General features: G+C 49.4%; 2 protein-coding genes across 2 annotated transcripts in view; one reads left to right on the forward strand and one right to left on the reverse strand.

Moving 5' to 3' along the window:
* LOC135373276 (protein O-mannosyl-transferase Tmtc3-like) overlaps nt 1-26,152 on the forward strand; it is a 479,430-nt gene that overhangs the window by 50,693 nt on the left and 402,585 nt on the right. The gene's annotated exons all lie outside the window — the stretch shown is intronic.
* On the reverse strand, nt 15,749-18,967 carry LOC135373313 (uncharacterized). Its single transcript, XM_064606536.1, has 2 exons — nt 18,705-18,967; nt 15,749-18,578 (listed from the first exon to the last, which is right to left on the reverse strand). Exons 1-2 carry the CDS (start codon nt 18,965-18,967, stop codon nt 15,749-15,751), a joined length of 3,093 nt encoding a protein of 1,030 aa, XP_064462606.1.

Below are 26,152 nucleotides of genomic sequence, written 5' to 3' on the forward strand. Positions count from 1 at the left end.
TCCTTCATAGCTCTTAATTATACTGGTATTGTGGAAGAAGACAGTCTTGAGCGGTGTAGCAGTGCAACACAGCCGATGTCGCACCTGGGTTATTTCACGCCGAATCAGGCAGGGTTGTCCGGTCGACCTCTCCTTTTTTTTCTTTCAAACATATATTAAAGCCTTGTCCCTAGGGGGCATAGTGGTGCTGAAAGTATTTGAAAATAATTGGTGGTTATTTCGTAATGAATTATCATTCAGATGTGGACATTTCGACCATTGCGCTTCCTACGAAGTTTGACACCACGTATCTTCATAACCATTTGACATATCCAGGCGAATTTTTTCCCACGTATAGTCTGGTGTGGGTACCATTGCATTCTATGTTCTTAGGATTCTAAGGTGTGCCTTAAAAAAATCGCAAAGTTGCCTCATTTTTCAAAATATGGTACATTTTGGGAACCTCACAACTCGTCTTACAGTTGTGATACCCGAAAGTAATCTACATCATTCTGTTCGTCTCGAAATACCCTTTCTTGTCATAGCAAGTACGTCGTATTGTGAATTATGGCAACGCCCCAGCAGTCTACGGAAAATGCGTAAATTCGACAGCATGCATCCCATATATTCCCACTCCTGACATCGTTCATTTTATAAACAAACGTTTTTCATGACGACTCAAAACAGCACACCAAACAAATTTTTGCTTCAGAGATGGTCGAGGTTACGTTCGTAACGCAACGTCGTTTGCAACGTAACTTCCACCATCTCTGAAGCAAAACATTTTTTGATCTGCTGTGTCGAGTCGTCATGAAGAAAGTTTGTGAGTGAAATGAACGATGTGACGAGTGGGAATATATGTGATGCGCGCTGTCGAATTTACGCATTTCCAGTAGACACCCGTCACAAAAAGCCCACTAAACCAAAAACGTCTAATGGACATCCAGAGGATGGTACACCGTGGATATTTTGGATGTTTAGTAGACATCCGGATATGTCCAGCTAACGTAGAATGGATGTACTATGGATCGTCGGAAGATCGTCCATAACTGTATAAATGCATGTGCTCTGGATGTAACAGCTGGACATTTGTTACATCCAGTGGACGTGCTTGTGAGGCATTGCGAGCGACGTCTAATATACGTCCTATCGATGTTCCTAGGGGATTAACATACGACAATATATAGACTGGATTGCAAATCTACTTTTTCAGCTATTTTGTGTGCATGCAAAGCGCAAATGCCGTAGCCGTGGCCGTAACCGTGGCCGTAACCCACCCGACACGGCTTGGGCATTTCTCAGTTTCTATTGGCGTACTGGATGGAACATTTACTAAAATACCAATAGTTTCAGGATGTGTGTTAAGTGTAGTGGGGGCCGAAAACGTTTGTAACGATGACGAGTATGTGTTTCTGCAATTAATATGTACGTCTGCACTGAGTCAAACTGCCCGCTAACATTTCTGATATTCCTTCCTGACAAATATTGTGTTTGTAATTCAGGCTATTCTCTATGATGAGGTTACCTACTGAGTGGAGCTGTCAAACTGACAGGTTTCCTGTGTTGGTGGAAGAGTGCTACGTAGATACTTTGCAGAGAGCAGGACGCGAACAAATGGAAAAACTTGCTTTTACTCGTTCTCCAATTTCTCACGTTCTCGCAAGATAGATTTGCTTTCTTCTAGCGCTATATGTAAAAGTTACTATTGAATTGATAGTCGAAACAACGTTTCGTAAACGTACGTCTATATTATCGTTTGTTAATCCGGTAGGAACATCGATTGGACGTATATTAGACGCGCAATACCTCACAAGCACGTCCACTGGACGTGACAAATGTCCAGCAGGTACATCCAGAGGACACGCATTTATACAGTTATGGACGAGCTTCCGACGATCCATGGAACTTCCATGGAATGGAATGTGGATGTATCTGGATATCTACATCCCAAATGTCTCAGATGTTTCGATCTTTCTGTTATGTCCAATAGACGTTTGTGGTTTACTGGGAGACTGTTGGGGGCTTTGGCCTAATTCACAATACGATGTACTTGCTATGAGAAGAAATGGCATTTCGACAGGACCACAATGATGTAGATTACTTTTGGGTATCACATCTAGGGGACGAGTTGTGAGGTTCCAAAACGTACCATATTTTACAAATGAGGCAACTTTGCGATATTCCCCCCAAAGGCAAACCTTAGAATCTTCAGAACATAGGATGCAATGCTGCTCACCACAGACAATACGTGGGAAGAAATTCAGCTGAATATGTCAAATAGTTATGAAGATACATGGCGTCAAACTTCGCAGGAAGCGCAATGGTCGAAATGTCCACATCTGAATGATAATTCATTAAGAAATAACCACCAATTATTTTCAAATACTTTCAGCACCACTATGCCCCCTAGGGACAAGGCTTTAATATATGTTTGAAAGAAAAAAAAATGGAGAGAGGTCGACCGGAAAACCCTGCCTGATTCGGCGTGAAATAACCCAGGTGCGACATCGGCTGTGTTGCACTGCTACACCGCTCTAGACTCTATCCTTCCACAATACCAGTATAATTTAGAGCCATGAAGGAATCAGACAAGTGTCGCTACAAGACCAAGTTGTTTATGAACGGTATACAACGTGACGATCTCTTTGTGCTACACATCAACAACTGGACAGCCCAGCCACAAAACATGCCGCCGATCACTGTAGTTTATCTAATATTTTCGCCGAGCCGGTTCATAGCTGTTATTGTGAAAGCGTACAAGTCACTGTAAGCACGCAATTACTCCACCTTAAGCGAGCTGTTTGATCGGAGCGTTTCTGGAAACAGCGCTGATTTGGTACGGTGCACCGGTTCATGTTAGCGTCGTTTTTTTTTCCCTCTTTTTTGTACACAGGTATCGTGCGGGATCTCACAAATGCGATGTCAGGGAATCTTCCCGTTTACCAGATCGAAACGATTTCAATCAAACGATTTCTTCGTTCTGCGTTGCGCAGAAACTTATGAAAAGTTATTTCAACCTCTAATCATATGATAATAATTTGAAAGTTCGATATTTCCTGCCTGCCTCTCTGTTGCTTTCGACGTCTTGGCTAACGACTCTCTAAGCCTGTCTGAGCGCCAGATTTTTACTCGATTAGTATTACTAGTACACTCCTACCAAACTTCTGAGCAAACACTGCAAGGCCGATTTGTAATATTAGTGCCTTCAAAGCTACTAGACATGGACCGCCAGGCTTGGTGATCTCCCGAGTGAATTCGAACATCTACAGGGTGTCCCAGAAAACGGCAGAATTCGGCACGCTCTTCATGTTGATGGGGTAAAAAAGTTACCTTTACTTGGCAAATTTCCGAGTTCACGTCGCAAAAATTTGCATAATTAAACTTAGGTTACATGACATGCACATCAGGAAATGGCAAAAACCAAGTAAGAACAAATGGCGCTGACCGCATGATTCTAGGTGGCGTAGTTTTTTTTTTTTTTTTTTTGAATTCAATGACACGTTTTCTGGGACACCCTGTATGCCAGAAGCAGGCTACCCTAAAGCAGTATACAGTATGCGGCCCGCGGATATCGCCATGGTGATGGGAATATTGGGGTTATCTTAGGCAGTACTATGTCGAATGCGAAGCACAACGTCACCTCGAGTGTTTGCAAAAATCGCCAAGGTGCACTATTTCACGCCGAAAACATGCCGCTAAAATAAGCAGGCAACTGCACAGAATGATGCATGCCTGCGAGCATTTGCTTAAAGGAAGGATCAAAAAGCCCGCTTCTGGCAATGCGTGAAGTTTCTGCACAGATATGCCGTCATGATCGGCTTGAAGTCAAGAAAACATTGACACACGATTATACGCGCTCGGTCCCAGTTGCATTCGACGCATTTAAGTGAGTTGAACATAGGGACATATGCCTTACTTAGATGACATACACATTTTGTCCGTGAACGAACGCTCCCGCACAGCGCAGGCGCAACGGCTCGGCAATGCACGGTTTAAACATGCTGTCGCCGAGACAAGTGTACGCATGAAGAAAAGAAAAAGAAAAATTGCTTTGCCTTCGCTTCTGCTAAATAGAGGTATATGACGTCGTTAGACCAAATATACGATTTTACAGTCATAAAGGTACTCATCAAATTTCATACTGGTGGCAACCAAGCTTCCCCGTGGTGCTGCGACGAAAAATTAAGAAAGAGTGTGAAAAGTACACAACAACAACAATAAATGAAGAAGTGACGATGACATGGGATGTTTCCCCGTGGTAGCCACAGGACCCTACCCCACTTCACAGTGGTTAATATGAGAGGATGAATAATGGTGAGATTGAAGCGACGACAGGTCGGAGTTCTGTTTAGAGTTCTTCGAGGAGTCCAGTGGCTTGCATGTGTAGAGGAGGTGGAGTTCCTCTACATGAGTCCCGACCGGCGATGATGGTATGCCACGGAGAGGCGATGACGGTGGCCTATCTCCATGGCCGCGCCGGTGGAACTAAGGCAGGTGCTCCAGGCGCGTGGCCATCTTCGTCGTTGTCCACGGCCCGCTACAGTGCTCCTCACTCAGACGAGGAGCGGCGACAAGAAAGATCGAAGAATCACGTCGACACAGAGGGAGAAGCAAGAGCGACCGTGGATGACGCGCACGGCTGGACATGTCCATGGCACGGCAAAGCACACGTGGCAGGAAGAAGTCGAGGAGGGCGAAGTCGTTGAAGTCGTGGACGGGCGCTGGAGTCGTCTGGGGTGCCGCAACCGGCACGGGAGCGAGAGCTCGTATGGTCCCAGGAAGTGAGGCTGCGTTAGCTGTGTTGACTGCCGAGACGCCGGCTGAAGCGTGCCGTGGCGTCGGCTGCCGCGATTGCCGAAACCGGCAGGGGAGCACGTTGCTCAGTTGTCGCGGCCGGCAGCGGATGCGAGTCGAGATGTGGAAATGAAGCGGTGCGTCGTCAGTGTGCCGGAAGCCATGGACAGCGCAGGTCGGTCCCTGGAAGCCGTGAAGCGATGGTCGATGGGCGGATGCGATGATCAGTGAGCGGTCGGTCGAGCGGTGCGGGTCGGTGGGTCGTCAGTAGCGGATCGGAAGCGTGGACGGAAGTGGGACGGGAGCGGTCGGCGTGTTGATCGAGAGGCGACAGTACCGCGTGAGTGCCGGGGAGGTCCATCATGAAGCAGGTGGAGGCCGGAAAGTCAGCGTACTGTGGTCTCCCTGCGGGTCCCCGGTGGAACAGTGGTCCCGGTGCGCCTTGCCTGCTAGAGGGTGGTTCGCTGCTGGTTTGCTGAAAAATTTAGGATGTTGCATGGCCGAATTACGCCGAACATGGTGTTCGTTGTTCGGGTCACCAAATGTAGAGGAGGTGGAGTTCCTCTACATGAGTCCCGACCGGCGATGATGGTATGCCACGGAGAGGCGATGACGGTGGCCTATCTCCATGGCCGCGCCGTTGGAACTAAGGCATGTGCTCCAGGCGAGTAGGGCGGTACGGCTTTTGGTGGTAGCAAGCAACGATTCCAAAGGGATGAGAGTTGTTGCACAGTCAGGAACGAACCGCCTGTAAAAGTTAACAAGCCCAAGGAATTCTCGAAGCTTGCGTGCAGACGAAGGTTGTGGGAAGTCCTGGACCGCTTGAACCTTTGAGGGAAGCGGGGTAATGCCGGAGCTGGTGATGAGGTGACCGAGGAACTCCAGTTTCTCCACCCCGAATTCGCTCTTGGCGGCATTGACGACGATACCGAAGTCGGTGAGGCGAGTAAAGAGCGCGCGAAGATGGGCGGCATGCTCTTGCGGGGTGGAACTTGCGATCAGCAGGTCGTCAATGTAGGCAAACACAAATCTCCATGGCCGCGCCGGTGGAACTAAGGCAGGTGCTCCAGGCGCGTGGCCATCTTCGTCGTTGTCCACGGCCCGCTACAGTGAAAGCAAAAAGGGAGCGAAGAGCCCGGCACTGATGCGTAGGGGAGCTCCATGGGCCAAGTACTTTGGGCAGGCTGAATAGTCTATGGTCGAGGAGTTCAAGTTGGCGTCGAAGTACCCGGCGTTCACACGTGTACCGCTCACGGTCCTCGATGATATGGGGGATCGTAGCTGGGGTGCGGCAAGCTAGGCACAGCGCCGTGTTACTGTAACCCAGCTTAACACGGAACACAGGGGTGAAGGCGACGTTGAGTCGTAGACGCCGCAGGAGTGTCGTAAAGCTGCGAGGGAAGCCACCTGGCATCCTAAATGATAATAACGGGTCCACTGCATGGAGGAGCGACCATTGAGTGATGTCATGCAGCCATTGCTGGCAGGCCAAGGGTGACACCAACGCAGACAAGTAGGAGCGCCTATCTCCGTTGGAGAGGATAATGGGCACGGCTCTGCAGATACGGTGGGCCGCAGCAGCCGCCAAATCTGCCTCTTCGTTGCCCTGAATGCCGGTGTGGCCGGGGACACACTGTAGGGTCACCCGGTGTCCCTGTCCACCGAGAACATTGAGCGCCGTCAGGATACTAACAACCACCGGGGCCAACGAGCCGCGGATGCCCATGGTCCCTACACATTGCAGGGCTGATTTTGAGTCACTGTATATCACCCAGGAGCGGGTAGGGTATTTGGAGACAGACTTTAGAGATAACAATATGGCATACAGCTTCGCAGAGGTCAACGAAGTGCGATGTGACAGGCGGAACCCACATGATAGTGACTCATCCGGCATGACAAAGGCAGCGGAGGAGCCATCCGACGTAGACGAACCATCTGTGAACACAGCCGTGCGGCCTCTGTACTTTGTAACCATCATTTCCAAAGTAGACTGCTTGAGAACCGAAACGGGGATCTGGCTCTTCGGCCCCAGGAGGCCAGGGTTGTGTGTCGAGAGGGATGGGCTCGGCAGTGTCCATGGTGCCACTGAAGGGGCGGTCGGGGCAACAGTGAAGCCAGGGATGTTTCCAGATGTTGCTGTAACACACAGCGAGAGTTTGCTGTTCTTCCGCCTGCGTAGCTTTTGAACCAGAGGATGACGCCGGTGGTGAGCGACCAACCGTAGGTAGTGTCGGATGGTTTCAATGGGTATTTCAATCAATGGGTATTTCCCCGGCGTCGGCGATCACCATCCGTGTCTCAGCGCTGCGCGGGACACCAAGGCACGTCCGCAGGCTGCGTGCCAGTGTACACCGAAGCTTGTGTTCAGACGTGGATGATATACCGTGCAATACGGGCAAGCTGTATAGCAGGGAGCCGCGAACCAGAGTTTTGTGGAGCACAAGAAGATCCCGCTCAGTGCAGCCCCAGCGCACGCCGGCAAAGTGGCGAATCACATTCTCCCAGCGCTGAGCCTTTGAGATGATGAAGTCAATGTGCCTTCGCCACGACAGGTTGCGGTACAGGATAACACCCAGGAACCTGTGAAACTTGACTTGTATGGGGGGCAATCACCAATCCGCAGTTGGAACCTCCGCATCTCTCTTCGAGTAAAAGGAACGACAGCGCTTTTTTCGGCGGAGAGATCGGCGTTCAAGAAGAAGTTGTTGATGGCATCTAGTGCTCTTTGCAACCGATGTTGAATTGCCGGCCGGGACTTTCCGACAGTCCAGATACACACATCGTCCGCATATATGGAGAGATTTACTCTCCTCGGTAGACATTCCTTGAGGTCAACCATGACAATATTAAATAGTAACGGGCTTAGGACACTTCCTTGCGGGACACCCTGCAGAACAGCAGTCTTTCCTGTGTCAACCTCGCCTGTTCTGACAAAAATTTTCCTTTGGCTCAGGAAGTCGGAAAGCCACGCAAGCGCTTTCCCAGGCACTTGCGACCGTAGTAACGCATGAAGAACACCGGGGTGACTTACGGTGTCATACGCCCGCTTGACGTCCAGGAAGACAGCCATCATGATTTGCCTCCGGGCTTTCGCTTCCTCAACAGCAGAGACCAAATCCATCACTGAATCCATTGAACTACGATGCCTACGGAAGCCTGACATTTCCTGGGGGAAAACACATCTCTCAAGCCACCACCCGAGCCTGTGCAGTACCATGCGCTCCAGGACTTTGCCTAGGCAGCTGGTAAGGCTGACAGGCCGAAAAGACGCCAGGTCCAAGGGGTGTTTTCCAGGTTTCAGTATGGGAACCACTAGGGCCTGCTTCCACTGAGCAGGGACTTGCCCATCCCTCCATGATTTATTGTAGATCTCTAAGAGGACCAGAAGGCAGGTGTCATTCAGGTTACGGAGCGCAGCATAGGTGACCAAGTCCGGACCAGGTGACGACTTTTTCCGAGAAAACGCCAGGGCCGCTTTGAGTTCTGCAATCGTGAAGTCTGCATCCATGTCGGGGTCCGATGATGGAGGAGCTTGGCTGATAGCGCGCTGTAGCTGCACAACATGTTCCTGAAAGCCTGAACATTTCGCTGCCTCGGAGCTCGCTGCTATGGTCTTGCAAAATTCGTATGCAACTTCCTTCTCGGGCTTGGAAATCGGGAGAGACAGAGATCGCAGGGTGTTCTTCGCCGGAGGAGCTTCCCGGAGACTTCGAGCAACGCGCCATACCTTCGCAGTACTGCTAAAAGGGGTCAGAGATGCACAGAATTGCCGCCGTCTACGTACATCCACGACCTTCAGGGCCTTTTGTACCATTACGTTCGCACGACGTGCCTCCTGAACATCCGTGAGCTGGCCAGATCGCCGAGCCTTTCGCTCCGCCCGTCTCCTATAAGCACGCAAACGCTCCACTACTGGATCCGTACCTGCATGACCAGCAGCGACCTTAGCAGTCGTGGTGGACGACGTTATGCACCGCACAATGAGATCAGTAATTTCCTCTGCTGTCATTCCCGCCTGCACATCTTTCTTGCTCAGGTTGCGAAAGGACTGCCAATTGGTCAACCGAGCGATCCTGTGGCCTGCTCCGGGCGCGTACTTGGAATACGAGAGGAATATGGGGAGATGATCGCTGCCTCTGCCGTCCAAATCCGTACTCCAAGTGATATGTGGAAAAAGATCCCTGGAACAGAGCGAAACGTCCAGTGCGTCTGTCGAGAAGTCTCGACGCAGGAATGTTGGAGACCCATCATTCAAGACACATAGGTCAAGATCTTCAATGACGTCGCACCACAGAGACCCCTTGCCATCGCGCTTACGCCTTCCCCACATAGGATCGTGCGCATTTATGTCACCAACTACAAGCGAGGGAGCACCCAATCCACCAAGAGCCGACCGCAAGTCATGTATTGTCACCGGGACGGACGGCGGAGCATGCATACTTAGAACAGACAATGTAGTTCTTCCAAGCTGAACTCTGCAAATGCACAAGGTCGAACGTCAGTGGCCCCACCGGGTGTATCTGCGTTGCAGTCAAGTCACGCCGCACACAGAGCACTGTTCTCCACACTGACACGCCGGGTTGACCAAAAACATTGTAGCCACTAAGACGAAAGTCCGACTTCACATATGCTTTACTTATGGCCAGAAGGGGAGTCCGATATTTCAACAGAAACAACTTGAGGTCCGGTAGCTTCGTGCGCAGACCACGCGCATTCCATTGGAGGAGGGTAGCCCGCCTATACAGATGTTCCATGCCTCGCTGTTAGCAGCCTTTCGGTCGCAAGCAAGGCCTGCACCTCTGGTAAACCCGCAGCACCCGGAAAAGCGGTCAAAAGTGCCTTGAGAACCGCTATGACCAAGGGAAGTAGCACCGCTGCCGAGTCATCACGACTCGTTGCCATTCGACTTGGTTGCTGTCGCTGGGTCGGCGTCACTCGACTCCTATGTGTACACATCTGGGGGACCGCGGCCCGCTCTGCGACAGCAGCATAGGACTCACGCAAAGGAGACGACGACGGGAGAGGAGTCCGGGCATCCAGCTCCAGCAAGGGCTCTTGTTTGCCGTTCACAGACCGCTGAGTCCGACCTGGGCGAGGCTTTCTCTTACGGGGCTTTGCCGCAACAGTCGTTTGTTGTTTGCATGGCGCTGTTTCCACCGGGGCATCGTTGCTACTACTGACCACAGGTCGGCCTACGCTGGGGAGTACATCCCTCTGGAAGCGCTGGATCGCCGATCTCTTAAGAGGACACAGAGAATGTGAGGCCGCATGTGGTCCACCACAGTTTGAGCACTTTGGCTCACGCCGCGCAGTACAATCCTGAAGGGTGTGCGAGCTTGAGCAGATCTTGCATCGTGTGGGCCAGCGGCAGTTGCGTGCGTGATGGCCGAAACGCTGGCAGTTATAACATTGGACTGGGCCATCCACGTACTCATAAACGTCATGTGTGCCAAATCCCAAGTGTACCTTGTCGGGAAGCCTCAGGGTGGGCTTAAACGTAACGATAACGCTCCGAAGAGGAATGTAGCTGTCGGTACCGTCCTCGTGGTAAACATGACGGACTTGCCGGCGTGCAGAGATGACGCCTTCTCTCTCCAGGTAAAGGTATGTCAACCTAGCTGTGATGCATCGTACGACGCCTGCGTTTTATTTGTGTTTAACCATTGAAGTACATTCTGTTGCAGACGGTGGACGCATTGCAAATGGCGGCAGGAGAGGATCGGCTACATCGGTGAAGCGAGGATGTACATTACAAGCGAGGCTAATTGTATTCTTTCGTTATAGGTGACTGTGGCACTGTATCGACTGCAAGGACGTGAGCTACAAAATGCTGTACTATTCCAGCATTCACGTTGGAATAATACCAGCGTGATATTCACTTCGGTTTCTTTACGGGTTGTTTCCTTCATGAACGGTCACACCTACTTGTGCAAAAGTGCAACTGCTTCTCACATCGAAGCGTGTCTGGTGCCACTTGCTTGGACAATTGTTCGTCGGCCATTTGATTGGGGAATTGTCGTGTTCATCACTAAGGATGATCTTGGTTGAGCTTTGCAGTGCAGGCCTGTTCGAAGTTTCGAGTATTGTGTGTTCGACGTTTGGAGGACAGCCTGGTGCAGCGGATGGGTTGTGTGTCCGTGCAACGTGTGCTCCATATATGTGTGTTGGGATTAGTGAACCGTGTATGCTTTCCATCCGGCAAACGATGACATGCTGGATGCAATTTAAAGGCATGTGCACGCCAATAAAATTTGATGTTTAAAGTTCGATGTCCTTGGTGCATTGGCTTCCTTTCTTTTTCTTTTTTTTTTTGCGAAGCTTGGAGGTCATTTTTCTGTTAGGGAACTCGAGAGGCATAATGTGTCTCGCGTATTAGTGGGTACAAGTAACCCTTCAATACGCCCAGTACACTGTGGCTCCCGGCGTCAGCAGGGATGTCGTACCAGTTGTTTCAGGGGGCACAGAGCACCTGCAGCTTTCGCAGGCACCGCGGGCCTCTTGAAGTCATCTGGCACATTTTTTGAAAAATGTGCCAGTTGATCAGACGGCACCTATCCGTCACTGGGTCTAGGCCCTTATTTAGGCCCTTGGGTCGTTTATCAGCAAGTTAATAAATAAATGAAATTACTTGAACTGAATGTTAACTCCTCAACATCTCAAGCCTGTCACCAGTGCATTTTCGTTTTAAAAAAATGCCCTTTTCTAGACACAATAATTGTTTATGGATATTTTCATGGTATTTTATTTTTCAATGCCAGTTCACCACTTGAATACTTGCTGTTAAAGTACTGCAGAAAAGTGCTTCACGTACATTGTGAAGTACACAATGTGCAATGTACTTACAGTAAAGTACAAGTAGACAGATGAGTACCAGGTACCTGAGGTACCCTCCCTTTACTGGTGTACGTCACACAAACTGACAAGCCGCAATTTTTCGTGTCTGCGTAAGTAAAGATGACAGATAAGTCCGACAAGGAACGAGGACCGCGTGAAGCAAAGAGCACAATGCAGTGCCTCTCTGCATAGCATCTGCGACTACATTGCACAGCGGCAAGTCAGGGGCAATTCCATGATGCACGCGTCGTATTGCACAACAAGAGTACTCATTAAAGTATAATTAATAAAATTACTGAGATGAAAGAGTCACCTGGTCAACACGACATGGACGCGTGATGACAGTACCGCACATAGCGATGACGTCCCAATTCACTTCAGTGGTTGTGCTTTGATACATTGAACACTTCATTTAGCTGTGAGCAGGAGCGGATCTAGATCCTCGGTTTGAGGGGGTGGGGCGGTATTTTTGTGGAAGCGCTTACTGGGGGAGGAGAGAGAGGAAAATCCAATGTATAAATTAATGTTTCTTTTTGGGGGGCGATCCCCCCCGCTGGATCCGCCACTGGTTGTGATATAGCTTTCACGTCCTGCTTCTCCTTATGCCTGTGTTTTGGCATCCAAGATGAATCTCACCTTTCTCTTTGGCACTATCACAGTCGGCGTATCATTGATGATTGTGAAACTGCAAATACTTAGTTGACGCATTTTTTTGCGAGATGAGATCGAATTTGGTCCATACGCCTCTCTGCGGGTCGTGGAGGAAGACTTATTTCAGCGCGTCTATCTCGCGAGATAGATTCGGTGCATTCCCAAAGGAATGTGATTCCACTTCGGACCTTGCTTTTGAATCCGCGTTGTGGGCCCAAAATAGCGAAATTCCCCACTTGTACGTCGAGTGTACACTGTATAGTCTCTTTGAACCGACGGTGTCTCCATCCCCGAAAGCAATTTTCCACCACGAGACCAAACTTTAAAGAGAAAAACGACAAATAAAATTTTGAGGGTTGCGTGGTATGTGAAAAAGTAGGATCTCCAGGTAGGCGTGTTCTGCTGCCCCCCACAAATATTGTGCAGATGCTCGCGTGGACTTCTTTCTACCAGTTGATATACTTGTTGAGTATATACTGTATATATTTACAGTTGAGATACTTTCTACCAGTTGCAGTAACGCGAAGGAAAGAAATAATAGCACTCGCTATCGACGCGTTAAATCTGCAAAAATATCTCGTATCCGTCGAGCGCGTAATATATTTGCACAGATGTAGTTCTACGAACACATTTGGAATCGCGAGAAAACCAACGGCACTATCACACATCAGTTCCACATGTGTAGGAAAAACTGTTCGGCAACGCAACAGTTTCTTTAAATTGAGAAACGAAAAATCACCGAAAAATAATTGTAATTATTGAATTGAATAATAAAATTGTCCCGCCTGCAATCAGAGTTGCGCCACATTGACTGTTTTGTGGCGTCGACATTTCGGCAAAGACGATCTATCTTTTTCCAGTCTACTTTTCTGATACTTCTATAGGCAGTGATGGGAATCGAGTACAAGTGCAAGTACTACCTTGACTACTTGAGTACTTTTTGTAGCAAGTATGCTCAAGCAATACTTTAAGTGCACATATGAGTATTTGTACTCTGATTTTCGTGCATTTAAACTTGTGTACTTTGTCTGTTCTTAACGTTTCATATTTTTCTATCAAGTACTGAAATACCCATCTAGTAAAGAAAAAAATCAGGCCTTTTCGCAGCCCACGTGCGAATAAGTAACAGCGATAACTGTATCGTGCTGGCGCAATAAGGGCGAGATGAGGCTTAGAGTTGCATTGCGCACACACATGGAGACAAGTTTTTTTTTTAACTATTATTAAAGTTTTCCAAAATTTCTGCAGCGAACTGCCTGGCCAACAGTTCGTGGTGTTGCGCGCGTGCGGGCGCCATGTAGGTGCGAAACCACAGCCTATCGCAAACGTCACAAACATGTCCGTTCTTCAAAAACTTGTCTCGAAAAATCCGCGTTGGCTAGGTCAAACTTTGAGGGACGGACACTCGTTTCAGGTGCATACGTCTGGGACAGTTTGCGTCTCTTAGCCTCGGCCTCGCGTTCCCTAACGTTCGGTTATCCTCGCCTTCGTCTCATCGCAGCCGCTTTGCGTTCCCTCACTGCTGGGTCATGTTGTCGTCGTACAGCCAATGCGTCCCTTCGGTGTGCTATACCGTTTGCGTTCTACAGCGGCGTGCAGAACTCTCCACTGCAGACGCTGTCGCTTCGTGGTCGCAGCATAGCGTGTGATACACTGACGGCGCTTGTACTTGTAACCTGCACGGCTGCCGTTTTTTGTTTTTCTGTTTGTTTGTTTGTTTTTTTTGGCAAGTACGGAACTTTTGTCAACGACACAGCGTGGCTCCTGACGTCTTTCCATGTGCTCTCCGATTTGCTACTGCGCCAACCAATGGCGCGCAGAATAACAAGTCAGGACTTATGCCGTCCTTGTCAAACAAGTTCCCTCATACAGCTATAGATGTAAAAAATAAATCAACATATGAGTAAATCACTTTTGTGTCTGTTAGGGGCCACTTCAAGTGTGGCCTTGACTGGTCAGGCTGAAATAGAAAAAAAAAATTCAGTTTCAAAGATCACACGTTGTGCACTCAGATAGGCAGCACTGTGGCCTACGTATGTTTCAATCTGTTCTATGTTCACAAGACCCGACGGTATTCATCTGCTACATAGCTCCTTTCAATGCAATAATCGTGCCTTTTCACAATGTAAGATTGCTTTTCATCGACTTTTTTCACATACGCGTCGTATCCTAGCGGCTCTCCAGCGAACCAAACCAAATCCACCTGGGTAGGGAGGACCAAAACCGGTCCGGAGTGAGAGCGACGAACTCGCGACGTTTGTACGGTCTCTCCACTGGTCCCCCCTTCTGTCGTCCCCATACTAATCTAATCTAATCATCTAATGGAGACAGAGATAACCCTCTCCAGCGCCTCAAGGTCATGCGCATGCGCATAAGTCGTTGTGAGAAAGGTTCATTATGATGATGAATGAGCAAGGGGGGACTAGAAGACACATACGCTTCGTTCTAAATTTTTACATTTTATATTTTGATTGCTGACGTAGAGATTTTGTTGCGGACAACACAGACATGATTTCTGTTGCGCTTCATGTTCCATATCTGCACGTATTCATCCATATCCGCGGTGTTGATCAGGCTGGTCACGAGGTTGTATTCCAGAGGTTACTTGGTCACTATGGCATCTCGGGAAACGAAAAATGACTTATTCGCTACGTGACTTAACTGCCTCATGTTACTTAATTGCAGCAGCTCGATCCCGACTTGCGGTTCTTCATCCGCAACCGTATGTCCACTCATGTCGTCTTCGTACTGGCCTCCCATTTTGCTGGCGTTTGAGTTTCGGAATGGGTTTGGTTGACTCTTCAATTTGCCTGGCGTACCGTTCATGAATGGACGATGTCAATCATACATTGCTAGAGTGCAGATGATTTACGTCGGAAAGAAAATCGCTCAACTTTTCGTTATTTCATACCACGCGATAAATGCATTGCTCCGCTGTGATTGGTCACGAGGTTCTGCGTGCTGGCCGACCATGTCGTTTCTTTGAAATCCCCGTCTACCGAATCACGTGTTACGTCTGTTTATCACGTACGGAGGGAGGAGTTTTAGTAGAGCGCTTTTGCATCTCCACCAGCTACGGCGTTGGTCTCATGGCGCATGGGCGAGGCTATCGGAGCTTCGCTAGCGTTCGATAAAAGAGATAGAGAGATAGATAGATCGCTAGCGTATCGCCGGTACCCCGAGGAATAGCGTACCGTGTTATCGGAGATGTCGCGAGAAGCAAAATGGCGGTGCGGACACTCGTTGCGAGTAGCCCTTTCGGGATGCAACGAAATGGATCGCAATAACACAGCTCTTCAACACCTCGAAAAGGGGGGGGGGGATATGTTTATTGCGAAAAGAAAACAGGCAGGTAAAACGCAAAGTTCAGCCAGGCAGAAGTCGACTTGCTATTCCTTGTAAAAAAAGAAAAGAAAAAAGAAACAGAAACAGAAAAGGAGAAAGACGCAAGCGACACATGGGCAGCAGGGGGGCATGAGTACACGATCGCTCAGAGGCAGTCCAGGAGCCCAGAGTCACCCAGGAAGCATATTAGCGCTCTGGTAACAGCCCATTGCTTCTGCCCTACGGGACCCAGTAGGGCGGCCAAAGAGAGGTCTCTGTGCCCCAGGGCAGATAGGCGGTGCGTGAGTGCGGTCCGAGGAGCGGTATATCTTAGGCAGGTCAAGAGTAAATGGTGGGTGTCGGCGTCGGTGGAGCAGGAGGGGCACGCCGAAGAGGGACACTGCTTGATCTTGAACAGGAGCGATGGAGTACGGGCAACATTCAGGCGAAGACGATGGAGAGCCGACTCTTCCTTTCGAGACAGCCGTAGCGACACACTGAAGGCCATCTTCGGGTCAATGCGGTGGAGGAAGGTGTTGGCTGCCACAGTGTTTTCCATGAAAAGGCGGGTGTCGGAGGGAAGGTGCCGGCGGATGTGTATGCGGCAGACGGATGGTGATAACGCGATGACAGTGTTGCACTCAGCTGCGCCATGAGCGCGCTTCGCTGCTGTGTCGGCACGTGTGTTTCCCGGCAAGACAATGTGGCTTGGCACCCACTGAAACCACACGGAGTGGCCGGATGTGACGAGGAGGTTGTGCACAATCAGGATCAGTGAGCGGATGTCGGAAACATCTTGCGAGCGAGGTGAAGAGAGTGCCTCCAGCGCCGACTTGCTGTCTGTGAGGACTGTCCAGCTTCCGAGTGGACCAGCGGATACAAGCTTCAGTGCTTCGTGAATGGCTACAAGCTCCGCTTCGGTGGACGACGTTTCGTGAGGAAGCTTGAAGGCTTGTTCGATGTTTTCGGAAGGGAGGAACAGTGCTGCTGTGGAGACGCCCGCGGAGACCGAGCCGTCGGTATATATTTGCAGTGGCTGGCTGTGTAGGGCGTCCAGGTGCTCCAGCACGAGGTACCACAGGACAGGCGGGGGATGGTCGTTTTTGCTCGTGATGCCAGGGATATGTATGTACACGGTGGGTGTGACCATCGACCAAATTGGTGGGGTGTAAGACGAAGTAGACGCAGTTGATGGGACCGACACCTTCAGTCGCCGGACAGCGGCACCGAATGCCGACGCAGAGCAGTCATGGTCGATGTCCCGCAAGTGGTGTGCGGGATGACGAGTAAGGTATCGTGAGTAGGCGCGGAGGGTTTCCAGGTCGCGCAGAATGTGTGCTGGAGGCTCCTTGCCCTCTGCTAGGACCTGGTATGTGTCTGTCGTTTTGGGAACACCCAAGCAGATGATGAGGAGCTCGCGTTCATTGGCTTTGCTTACGGCGTGGAGGACTGGGTGGCTGTACCTCAGGGTTCCGGTCACCAGGGAGGTGTGGACGAGCTTAAGGTCGGTGCAGGTAGGGTCCCATGACGTTCCAGAGATCCGCCGCAGCACATTGACGAGGACAGACAGCTGGGAGGACAGAGCTTTGATATGTTTGGACCAGGTGAGGCCCCAGTGGATGGTAATGCCCAAATACTTGGGGTGTGGCACGAACTCCACCGGCAAACCTGCAACCCGTAGCGGGAACTGGCGGAATGATCGGGGCGTAAACGCCATGGCGACCGTCCTGGATGATGAAACAGACAGTCCCCGGTCGGAAAGATACTGGACAACATCATCAAAGGCTCCTTGCAGGCGACGCTGAATCCCGTCACAGCGCGTGCCGGAGGTCCACAGGCATATGCCGTCGGCGTAGATGGTGATACTGACGTTGCCTCGGAGGTGAGCTGGTATGGAGGCCATGACAACGTTGAACGGAAGAGGGCTGAGCACACTACCTTGCGGGACGCCGCGGCGAACAGGGAAGGATTGGGTGTCCCCTTCCGTAGTGCGCATAAACAAAGACCTGTCCGATAGGAAGTCCTGAATCCACGACAGCATCCGGCCCTCCACGCCAGCCTCTTGGAGTGTCGCCACAACAGTACTGTGGAGTACGCTGTCGTAAGCCTTCATCACGTCGAGGAAGACAGCGGCGGTATGTAGTCCTTCAGATCGGGCTTGCTGAGCGGAGGAGGTGACGGCGATGACATTGTCAACGGCAGATGTACCTTGCCTGAATCCGGCCATCACCTGCGGGAAGAAGCCAGTACTTTCAACGTAAGAGGCGAGGCGCGAATGGACCATTCTCTCGAAAGTCTTCCCGATGCAGCTGGTAAGGGCAATTGGCCTAAATGAATCGATGTTGTGTGGTGATTTGCCCGGCTTTAGGATGGGGATTACCATCGCACACTTCCATTCTGTCGGGACGGAACCGGCTACCCAGGACGCGTTGAAAATGCTCAGAAGAGACTGGCGCGGGCAAAGCGGTAAATTTCTGAGCGCCTTGTAAGACACACGATCAGCGATTGGCGAGGTATGCACGGGTGCATTCTCCAGTGCAGATTCAAGTTCAGCAAGGGAGAATGGAATGTCTAGGAGAGGTTCGCTCGACGACTCCAGAACTATGGGGATGTCCATGGACAAGGCTAGTGAGTTGGTGGGGGCTGAGGCGAGGCGGTCGCAGTACTCCTCCGCTATTTCGAGTTCCTGACGCCCGGAGGCAAGCGAAAGCGATCGAAATGGCTGGCGCTGAGAGACGGGCACATGGAGCCCTTTGAGCACCGACCACAGCCGAGACAGCGGCGTGCGCGGCGACAGTGAAGTCGCAAAGTTCCGCCAGTGGGTACGTGCCAGTTTGACCAGGTGCCTATGGACAGCCTTCTGTACACGTCGCGCCTCAGACGTGTGTTCGGGCAGACTAGTGCGACGGGCGCGTCGTTCCTCGCGGTGGCGGAGCGCGCGCAGCCTCTCGTACTCCGCATCGACGGCAGTGAACTTTTCCGGTATCCGCGCAACGCTGGTGGAGGACTACGCGGCACGAACGACTGCTTGACAGAAGTCCCTTTCATTCATCGGCATGGAGTCTGCAAAGTCAGTCTCCAGAGCAGATCTGTAGGACGCCCAGTCAGTACGCTTGACGCACCGTGCGGAGCGCCGCTCCGTTCTAGAGTGCTGAATGTTGACCAGGACAGGCAGGTGATCGCTGCCCATCGTGTCAGCATCGACTTGCCACCTGGAGCTCCACGCAATGGAGGCCGAGGCCACAGTCAGGTCCAAGCAGGACGAAAGGAGAGTCGACTGCACAAACGTTGGGGAGCCGTCGTTTAGGATATGAAGGTCGCGTTCCTCAAACGCGCAGCCAAGCGACCGCCGCGGGTGTCTGTGCGCATACTTCCCAGACGACATTGTACGAGTTGAGATCACCACAGAGCAGGTAAGGAGGGGGGACGCTATCTAGTAGCGCCGCGATCTCGCGCACCTCGAAAGGCTTCACGGTTCAGGGTTCGGGATTTGCTATGTTGGAGCGCTACGACATTAGTTATCATAAGCTTAATGAAAAAATAATGGAACATGCTTTAGATTTAATTGATTCTAAAGATTCATAGTTTTGGGCCCGGTTTCACCAACGCCGATTAACATTTGAACCGAGATCAACGATCCCTTAACTTGAACTTAACGCTTAACTGTGCTTCACTAAAGGGAGTTAGTGCTACAGCGAATTGTAAACAGCTTTGTAAAAAATAATTGACTGTTCACTTGAAGTTATAGCAACGCTTGATCTCGGTTCAGAGTTAACTAGCGTTGGTGAATCCGGGCCTTAGTGCATCGTTCGCTATAGCCTTTGCGTACGTAGGGGATACCGTTGGTGGTTCTGTGCACGCGCAAAGCATAAAGAGTGCTTCGCGCATTGCGCAGCACCACCACGCTATCCTTTACGTACGCAAAGGTTTTAGCGTACGATGCACTAAAACTCCCTATCAATTAACCGTACCGTCTCCATCCACGGTGTACTAAAACGTCAACAGCGTCAGTCTCGTGTATCATGATATCGTTTCGGATTATCGTACCGTATACCGTACAGGGGCGTTGCAAAGGGGTTTACTAGTAACAATAATGAACGGTATGTTCAGTTCACCATCGGGCCCCTGGTTGGTGCATGACAGACCACCCTTAGGTCCCTGACCAGCTCCCGTGGCCTAGTTGGTGACGGCATTCCACGCCAAGTCTGGGAGGTGACCTGAGTTGAAATCCGAGCGTCGGTGCTTTCCCTCAGGCGCTTTAAGACAGGTTTTGGCAGTTTCCTGTGAAGTCGGCCCAAGACGCCATCAAGTCATCCCCCCTGCGATAGTCGTGACGTTGCACGTGTAAGCTTAGCCGACTACAGAAAGCAATTCCATCATCACCATCTTACGTCCCTTCGATAATCCCCCCAATCAAAGACAAACGATCTCCTTTCTATACTCCAGTTATCTTCCTGAACCAATATGGGCTACGCAGTGAACTGCGAACAAGGGAAATGAACTGTCCTTGCGCTGATTCCATACATAAACTGTAGGACATCTGACAATGTATTTTCCTTTTATTTTTCTTCCATATTCTTCTATTTTTCGTTCTAATCTTGGAGTGTGCTGTGTTTCCGCATCCCTGGCAGTGGAGCAGGTAGCGCCTTTAAAGGGGTTGAGAAACCACACGGATAGAACTTTGTCTCTGGCAGGGTCTGTACGCCTCACTCCGCGCACTTCAGACGCAAAGTCCCACATCCTATTATTTTTTATTACCGAGTTTTAAAAATCTCCCATTTTCGAAGCCCCCGCCGACCGTGGCGCGAAGTGGTGCGGGGCAGCTCCGTGAAGTATGTGCTAGTGAGGCTTTGACCTATGGCTCTACGTTATAGCGCTTCCGCTCATTTCACTTTGCCGCGTCCCTGTTTACAAGCGTCGTCATTAGGACGGGAACATCATACTTCCGTTACGCGCTCGGTGCTACGTCATACCGAGATCGGGCAAGGATGAGGCGAGCTAAGAGTGAAAAGATCTCCTCATATTCAAAGTGCCATAACTCTGTGGCGCGGGAGCGCAGCCTGTTGGGGATTCAACGGATATGTTTGGCACCCTCAAATGGCCTAAATTAATATTCGGGACTGGATTCACAACTCCTTTCATGACTACTGAACGTTCCGAGCTTTACTGTTTTTTTTTTTTTCATCCTAATCTATACCTACCCATCTACCCTGCCAAGTACTTTGCACCGTAGTTTAAGTACACTTCCAATGAGATGTTTTGCACTCTACATCAAGTATCAATCAGGTACTTACAGTTGCCATGTGTTTGGTGCTCTAGTTTGAGTTGCTGACTTTCCCCATCACTGCATCTTGGCGCTACACATTTAGGACGTATGTGTACCTAATCGGGGTAGTTTTCATAGTGCACAAAATGCTGTATTTGCTGTTTCTAGTCTGAATTCATGCCTATCTGCTTGTGTGATGCGTCTTGTTTCTGAGCCATATTTTCCAGGACTACGCAGCCGCTCACACAGTCACCGGCATCGTACCAGCTCTGAATTCAAGTTTACTTCAGAATATTAATATAATACACTCTGCTAAGTACAGGAGGAGAAGAACTCCCGGTTAAAGGCTCCTCCCAACAATGATAAAAAAAAATCATAAAGGTTTCACTCAGTCATAATCGTATACATATGACAAAAACATAAAGGTGGTTACACGTTTCATGTGGGCTATAACCCAATAAAACAACATCTTTTTTTAAGATGATGCATGGGGAGTTTCATCGCCAGAGTCGACGCACTTTCTAGTTATTGCGTAGGCACCAGTATAGTACAGTACATATACTAGAAACTACGCAATAACTAGAAATTTAGGCAGATGCATCAGAAGTAAATAAGTGAGGTGTTAAGGACTTTAAATAGAGATAAGCGGTTCAAGAGTTTTATTTCTGAAGGTAACTGGTTCCATACACGTGTGCCATGTGATATAAACCAAAATTTGACAGAGCTTGCCTCAGTTTTTGGTGTATTCAATATACCAGTTATATCTGCTCCCCGATATTACTCGTACATCCAATTCGTCAATGTATAATTCCCAATGTATGATTTATTCTCAATGTAATGATTTAATAAAAGCCAGCCAGCTTCAATACTTGGCTTTGGTTCATAGCTAGAACAGAAGGCGAAGCCCTATCTCCCACCTTATGTTCTTGCTAAGCTTAGCCCCACAGCTGCCTTGATGCACTCCTCGCATGCACGACGGGAGCTGTTTTGTACAGATTTTCCTCTATAATCTCAACTGGGGATGTTATCAGATTATCGCATTAACTAAGCGGATTGCAATGAAAGGGCTGCGCCAGCAGGCTCTCATGATCGCCTTTCCGAGGCTGGAATCTGGGCTCATCCGTGGCACATTTTTTTTTCTGCGCTGTTTGTTCTTTTCATGTAATGTGATTGGAAGGGATTGTCACCGGAAAGATAAGTTTGAGTGGGAATGGGGATGTCCTCTTTTATGTACGTCGTTAGCCGTCTAGTTTGCACGTACTGTGAGGCAGTTACACTGTTGCAGCAGTTACCAACATATGTGTGTAACCTGATTGTTACTGAAGCAATATATAACCAAATACCGATATGTATATTTTTTTAAGGCAACACAATGCCATCACCGTTATGCATAAAAAGTAACGCCATACCACTATCCCGCGGGTAAAGGATCGTGGCGATGATGTATCACAAACAGAGCCGTAGCGACGGGGGTGCGAGAGGGGCAGCAGAGCCATTTATAGGGAGAGTTTGGCCATTCTTTGATCTTTTGCCGCCTCATGGGAGGAGCTTATTTTGATGTCAGAGTCGTCGTTGCGCCGCCCAAAAAGCCTGAATCCGAGCGGAATCCGCTTATCAGCCATCTAGTCCGCGCCATATTGATGCTGTCCGCCAGCTGGTCGACACCTTTGTGGCCATGTTGAATGTAATCTACAGGAATAACCGGCTTATGACCCACTGACGCCAGTGATAAGAGGGGCTTTGTTGCCGAACTGAAAGAGTTCAAGGACGAAAGGCTTTCGAAGCAAGAAGTACACACGTGTCTTCTCTCCTTGGATTGTAAACAACGATGAGCATCAATATGGCGTCGGCGACCGGTTGACGACTGGATAACAATAGAGCACGACGAGGGAGGTCGTTCAGCCGTGACGTCGCATGACGCGCTTTAAGTTAGGCTCCTCCCAATGGCCAAACTAGGGGCAGCCGCCCAGGCCGAACGACAGGCCCTAGCAGTGCCGTGTATGCCAGGGCCATTAATGGGACCTGCCTATACCTGAAGCTCCACCCACCTTTTTAAGGTATCTAGCCAATCACAGGTCGAAATACAGTTGTCTATTATTACGAGGGGCGTTCAAGTCAAACCGGGACTTTTCATTTTTCGCAAAAGTAAAATGAACTTATAGGCGAGAAATTAGTTTTATTTTTCAACGTAATCTCCAGCTGCACTAATGCACTTGTCCCAGCGTTTCACGAGGGCTTCGATGCCAGCACCGTAGAAATCCTTACCGACGTTTAGCAGCCATGATCGGACCGCATTCTTGACCTCGTCGTCGCAGCTGAAGTGGCGGCCCCCAAGGAACGCCTTCAGTGGCCCGAAGAGATGGAAATCGCTGAGGTCGAGGTCTGGGCTGTAAGGGGGATGTGGCAGCAACTCCCAGTCAAGTTCCTGTAAGGTACGTGTCGTGAGATGCGCGGTATGCGGGGGTGCATTGTCTTGTAGGAGGAGGACTGCTTTGGTGATGAGGCCCGGCTTTCCGAAACTGGATGTGTTCATGAATGATAGCGTTCACCATTCCCACTGAAAGGTCCGTCGTTCGAGCCAGTTCGAGACAAGTTATCCGTCGGTCCTTGAGGATCAGGCGCTCCACAAGTTGGATGTTCTCAGGAACACTGGCCTCTGAGCCGCCCCGGCCGGGATCGTCCTGCACTGATGTACGGCCGTCTCGGAATCGTTTGCAACACTCAAACGCTTTGCTGCGGCTAAGTGTATCGTGGCTATACTGCGCCTGCAGTCTTCTGTGAATTTCAGATGACTTTACGCCTTCGTTCACGAGAAATTTCATGACAATTCGCTTCTTCGATGTGCGCGCTCACCTCGTTGTCGGCCACCTTGTCTAGCTCGTGTCTTCTGTTTTGCACAAACTTTGGACCACTACGTGGTGAACGCGGAGGCCTGTCGCATGTGAAAATGATGAAAAAAAAGTAGCGGGGGCCATTTGTACACTCAGGAGACAGAAAGTCCCGGTTTGACTTGAACGCCCCTCGTACATCCATCCGGTACTTATACCTCACCCTTATTTACTGGGTGCCACCATTTTGGAGAAACTCGATTGATTCGGATTGAAACGGATACCACCGGTGACAGACCAAAACAACGGATTTTGCGCCCACTTTTATCAACGCCATCTGCATGGAGAGAGGCATGTTGGGAAGGCTCAGAATTGCCGAAATTGTTGCTGGCAGAAGTGATTGGCCAGGAGAGTGGTACAACCGCTTCTTCGTAGCAGACGAAGTAGATCCAATCAAAAATAAGCAAAGATGTATGTATAAATAAAATGCAATTATATAATGCAAAATCCTACGTATAAGGGTCGTCCTTCTTGCTATTTTGTTCGTATCACGGTCTTAACTAGGCCTAACGTTAGCGACGAAACATCCCATTTTCGCGTAAATAATGATGGCGGAGCGAAAGTTGAAGCTGATTTTGCAGATGCGCACATGAGGATATATCCTCACAGCATGAAATTAAAGTAGCCTGTGAAAATTTTTTGTCACGAAATCTTCGCTTCGCCGTTCCAAGCACCATCCTCTGTACCTTGGAGAAAATTTGGTGTCATGGCAGCTCCCATGGAAAACAGTAACCAATTAAATGCGCCTAAGTTTGATTGACAGGTCGAGCCTCTTTTTAGGCTCCTCCTAATGGCCAGGCTCCCTTTGGCATACACGGCACTGGCCCCTAGTAGGATGGTTGGACAAGATAAAGCGGGAACGAAGAAAATTTGGATTTACGATCTCGACAGCGCAAACAAGCGTTTCATTTCTTCATTTATAGGGCTTCTGACGGCAGTGGGAGAAAGAGGTGGGGGGGGGGGGGGGCTTTAGACTTACCCTGCCCTGGGCGCAAACTTGCCTCCCTACGGCTCTGTTCACAAATATTGCTTTTATTTGTATTCTAAAATATATTTGTTTTGTTCTTGTTATTTGCATTGTATTCGTGGTCCCTGCATATGGCAATGTTGTGGTAGTAGTACGTAAAGTGAAAGTGGGGAGATCAAACATCTCAGGTTAAAGAGGTGCTGACGTCGGGAATCGTACCTTGGAGTTCTGATCTTCGTAAGATTTTCATAAGAAAGTAATTCGTAAGAAATGTTGTAAAAAAATACTTTCGTAAGAACTTCGTTCATTTCTGGGCCTGTGAGGCTTACGTGTATGTGTCGTCCCTAATATTGTGCTCTGCCCTGACCAATTCTCGTTCTTTACGTGAGGAGATGCTATATAGTAATGTCACATGACCAAGGAGACCATATGACATTAGGAATGCCTAGTGTCCCAGTAAACCACTAATATCCCTAGGATATTCCTACAAGGTCGTGAACGCCCTGAATATCTGGACGTCCATGTGATATATGTGGGACATACCAGGACAACAATCGCGTTTTGGTTTTACCTAGTAAATAACAGATGTCCCAGGTACGTCTATAGGATATCGCGCTTTGGATGTTTGAAAGTAAGCAGCTTGCAGATCCCAGGGGTATCCGTGCAAGATCCAGTATATACCAAAGTTTGGGCACTGATTGAACGTCAGTGGGATGTCGCCAGGACGTCGCCTGGAGAAATACGACTAAATATGCGATGCTTGACATGTTTCGGCGGCAACATTTTTCTTGTGCTCCCAGAGCAAGCAAAAACTTCTGTGAACGTTAACTAGATATGGGGGAACAAGTGAAATCGTTATATATATATCGTTCGCGTTCTGCTGGCCGTGCAACGTATTTATCTATGTGTAACTCCCGAGAAGCAACAGAGGAATTCGATCACTTTTGCACCTCCACTCAGCAGGTAATCACATTATAGACAATAGCCTGAATTGAAAACACAATATTAGATAGGAAGGAATGCCAGAAGCGTTATTGGTTATGCCTTGAATCTGCAGATACACGAGTTAATTGCAAAGACGCACCCCTTCACCGTTACAAATGACTTATGCCCCAATGTCTTATAATAAACGCGCACAATTTGTATTTCAGTATATGCTCCGGCCATTTCGGCAACAGATGCTACTCTGAATGCTCTGGTTTCTCTCCAAATCCGCGTACGCGGTGGAGGAGCCAGAACGAGAGACTGCTCTTATTTTAGGGTGAGAGCACCTTTAAACACCCTTTCACATATGTTTGGTAGGTATATCACCGTGTCGTCATCACTTCTGATGTATCAAGCAAAAGTATGGCGCGGAAACTAGAATAAAATTTATTGCATTTGAAAAGCAATTATAAGTAACATCCCATATTGGTCCAAAAGTTTTATGGCGACGTCGTGGGGATGTTC

Source organism: Ornithodoros turicata, unplaced genomic scaffold (assembly GCF_037126465.1).
Source record: "Ornithodoros turicata isolate Travis unplaced genomic scaffold, ASM3712646v1 Chromosome23, whole genome shotgun sequence".
Lineage (NCBI taxonomy): Eukaryota > Metazoa > Arthropoda > Arachnida > Ixodida > Argasidae > Ornithodoros > Ornithodoros turicata.

Excerpts from the sequence above, each read along its gene's own strand:
- LOC135373313 (XM_064606536.1), bottom strand. The coding sequence starts at position 18,967 with ATGTCGTCTGGGAAGTATGCGCACAGACACCCGCGGCGGTCGCTTGGC. Across the intron at positions 18,579-18,704 it reads ACGGAGCGGCGCTCCGCACG|CGTTGCGCGGATACCGGAAA; the intron begins GTGCGTCAAGCG and ends GTCCTCCACCAG.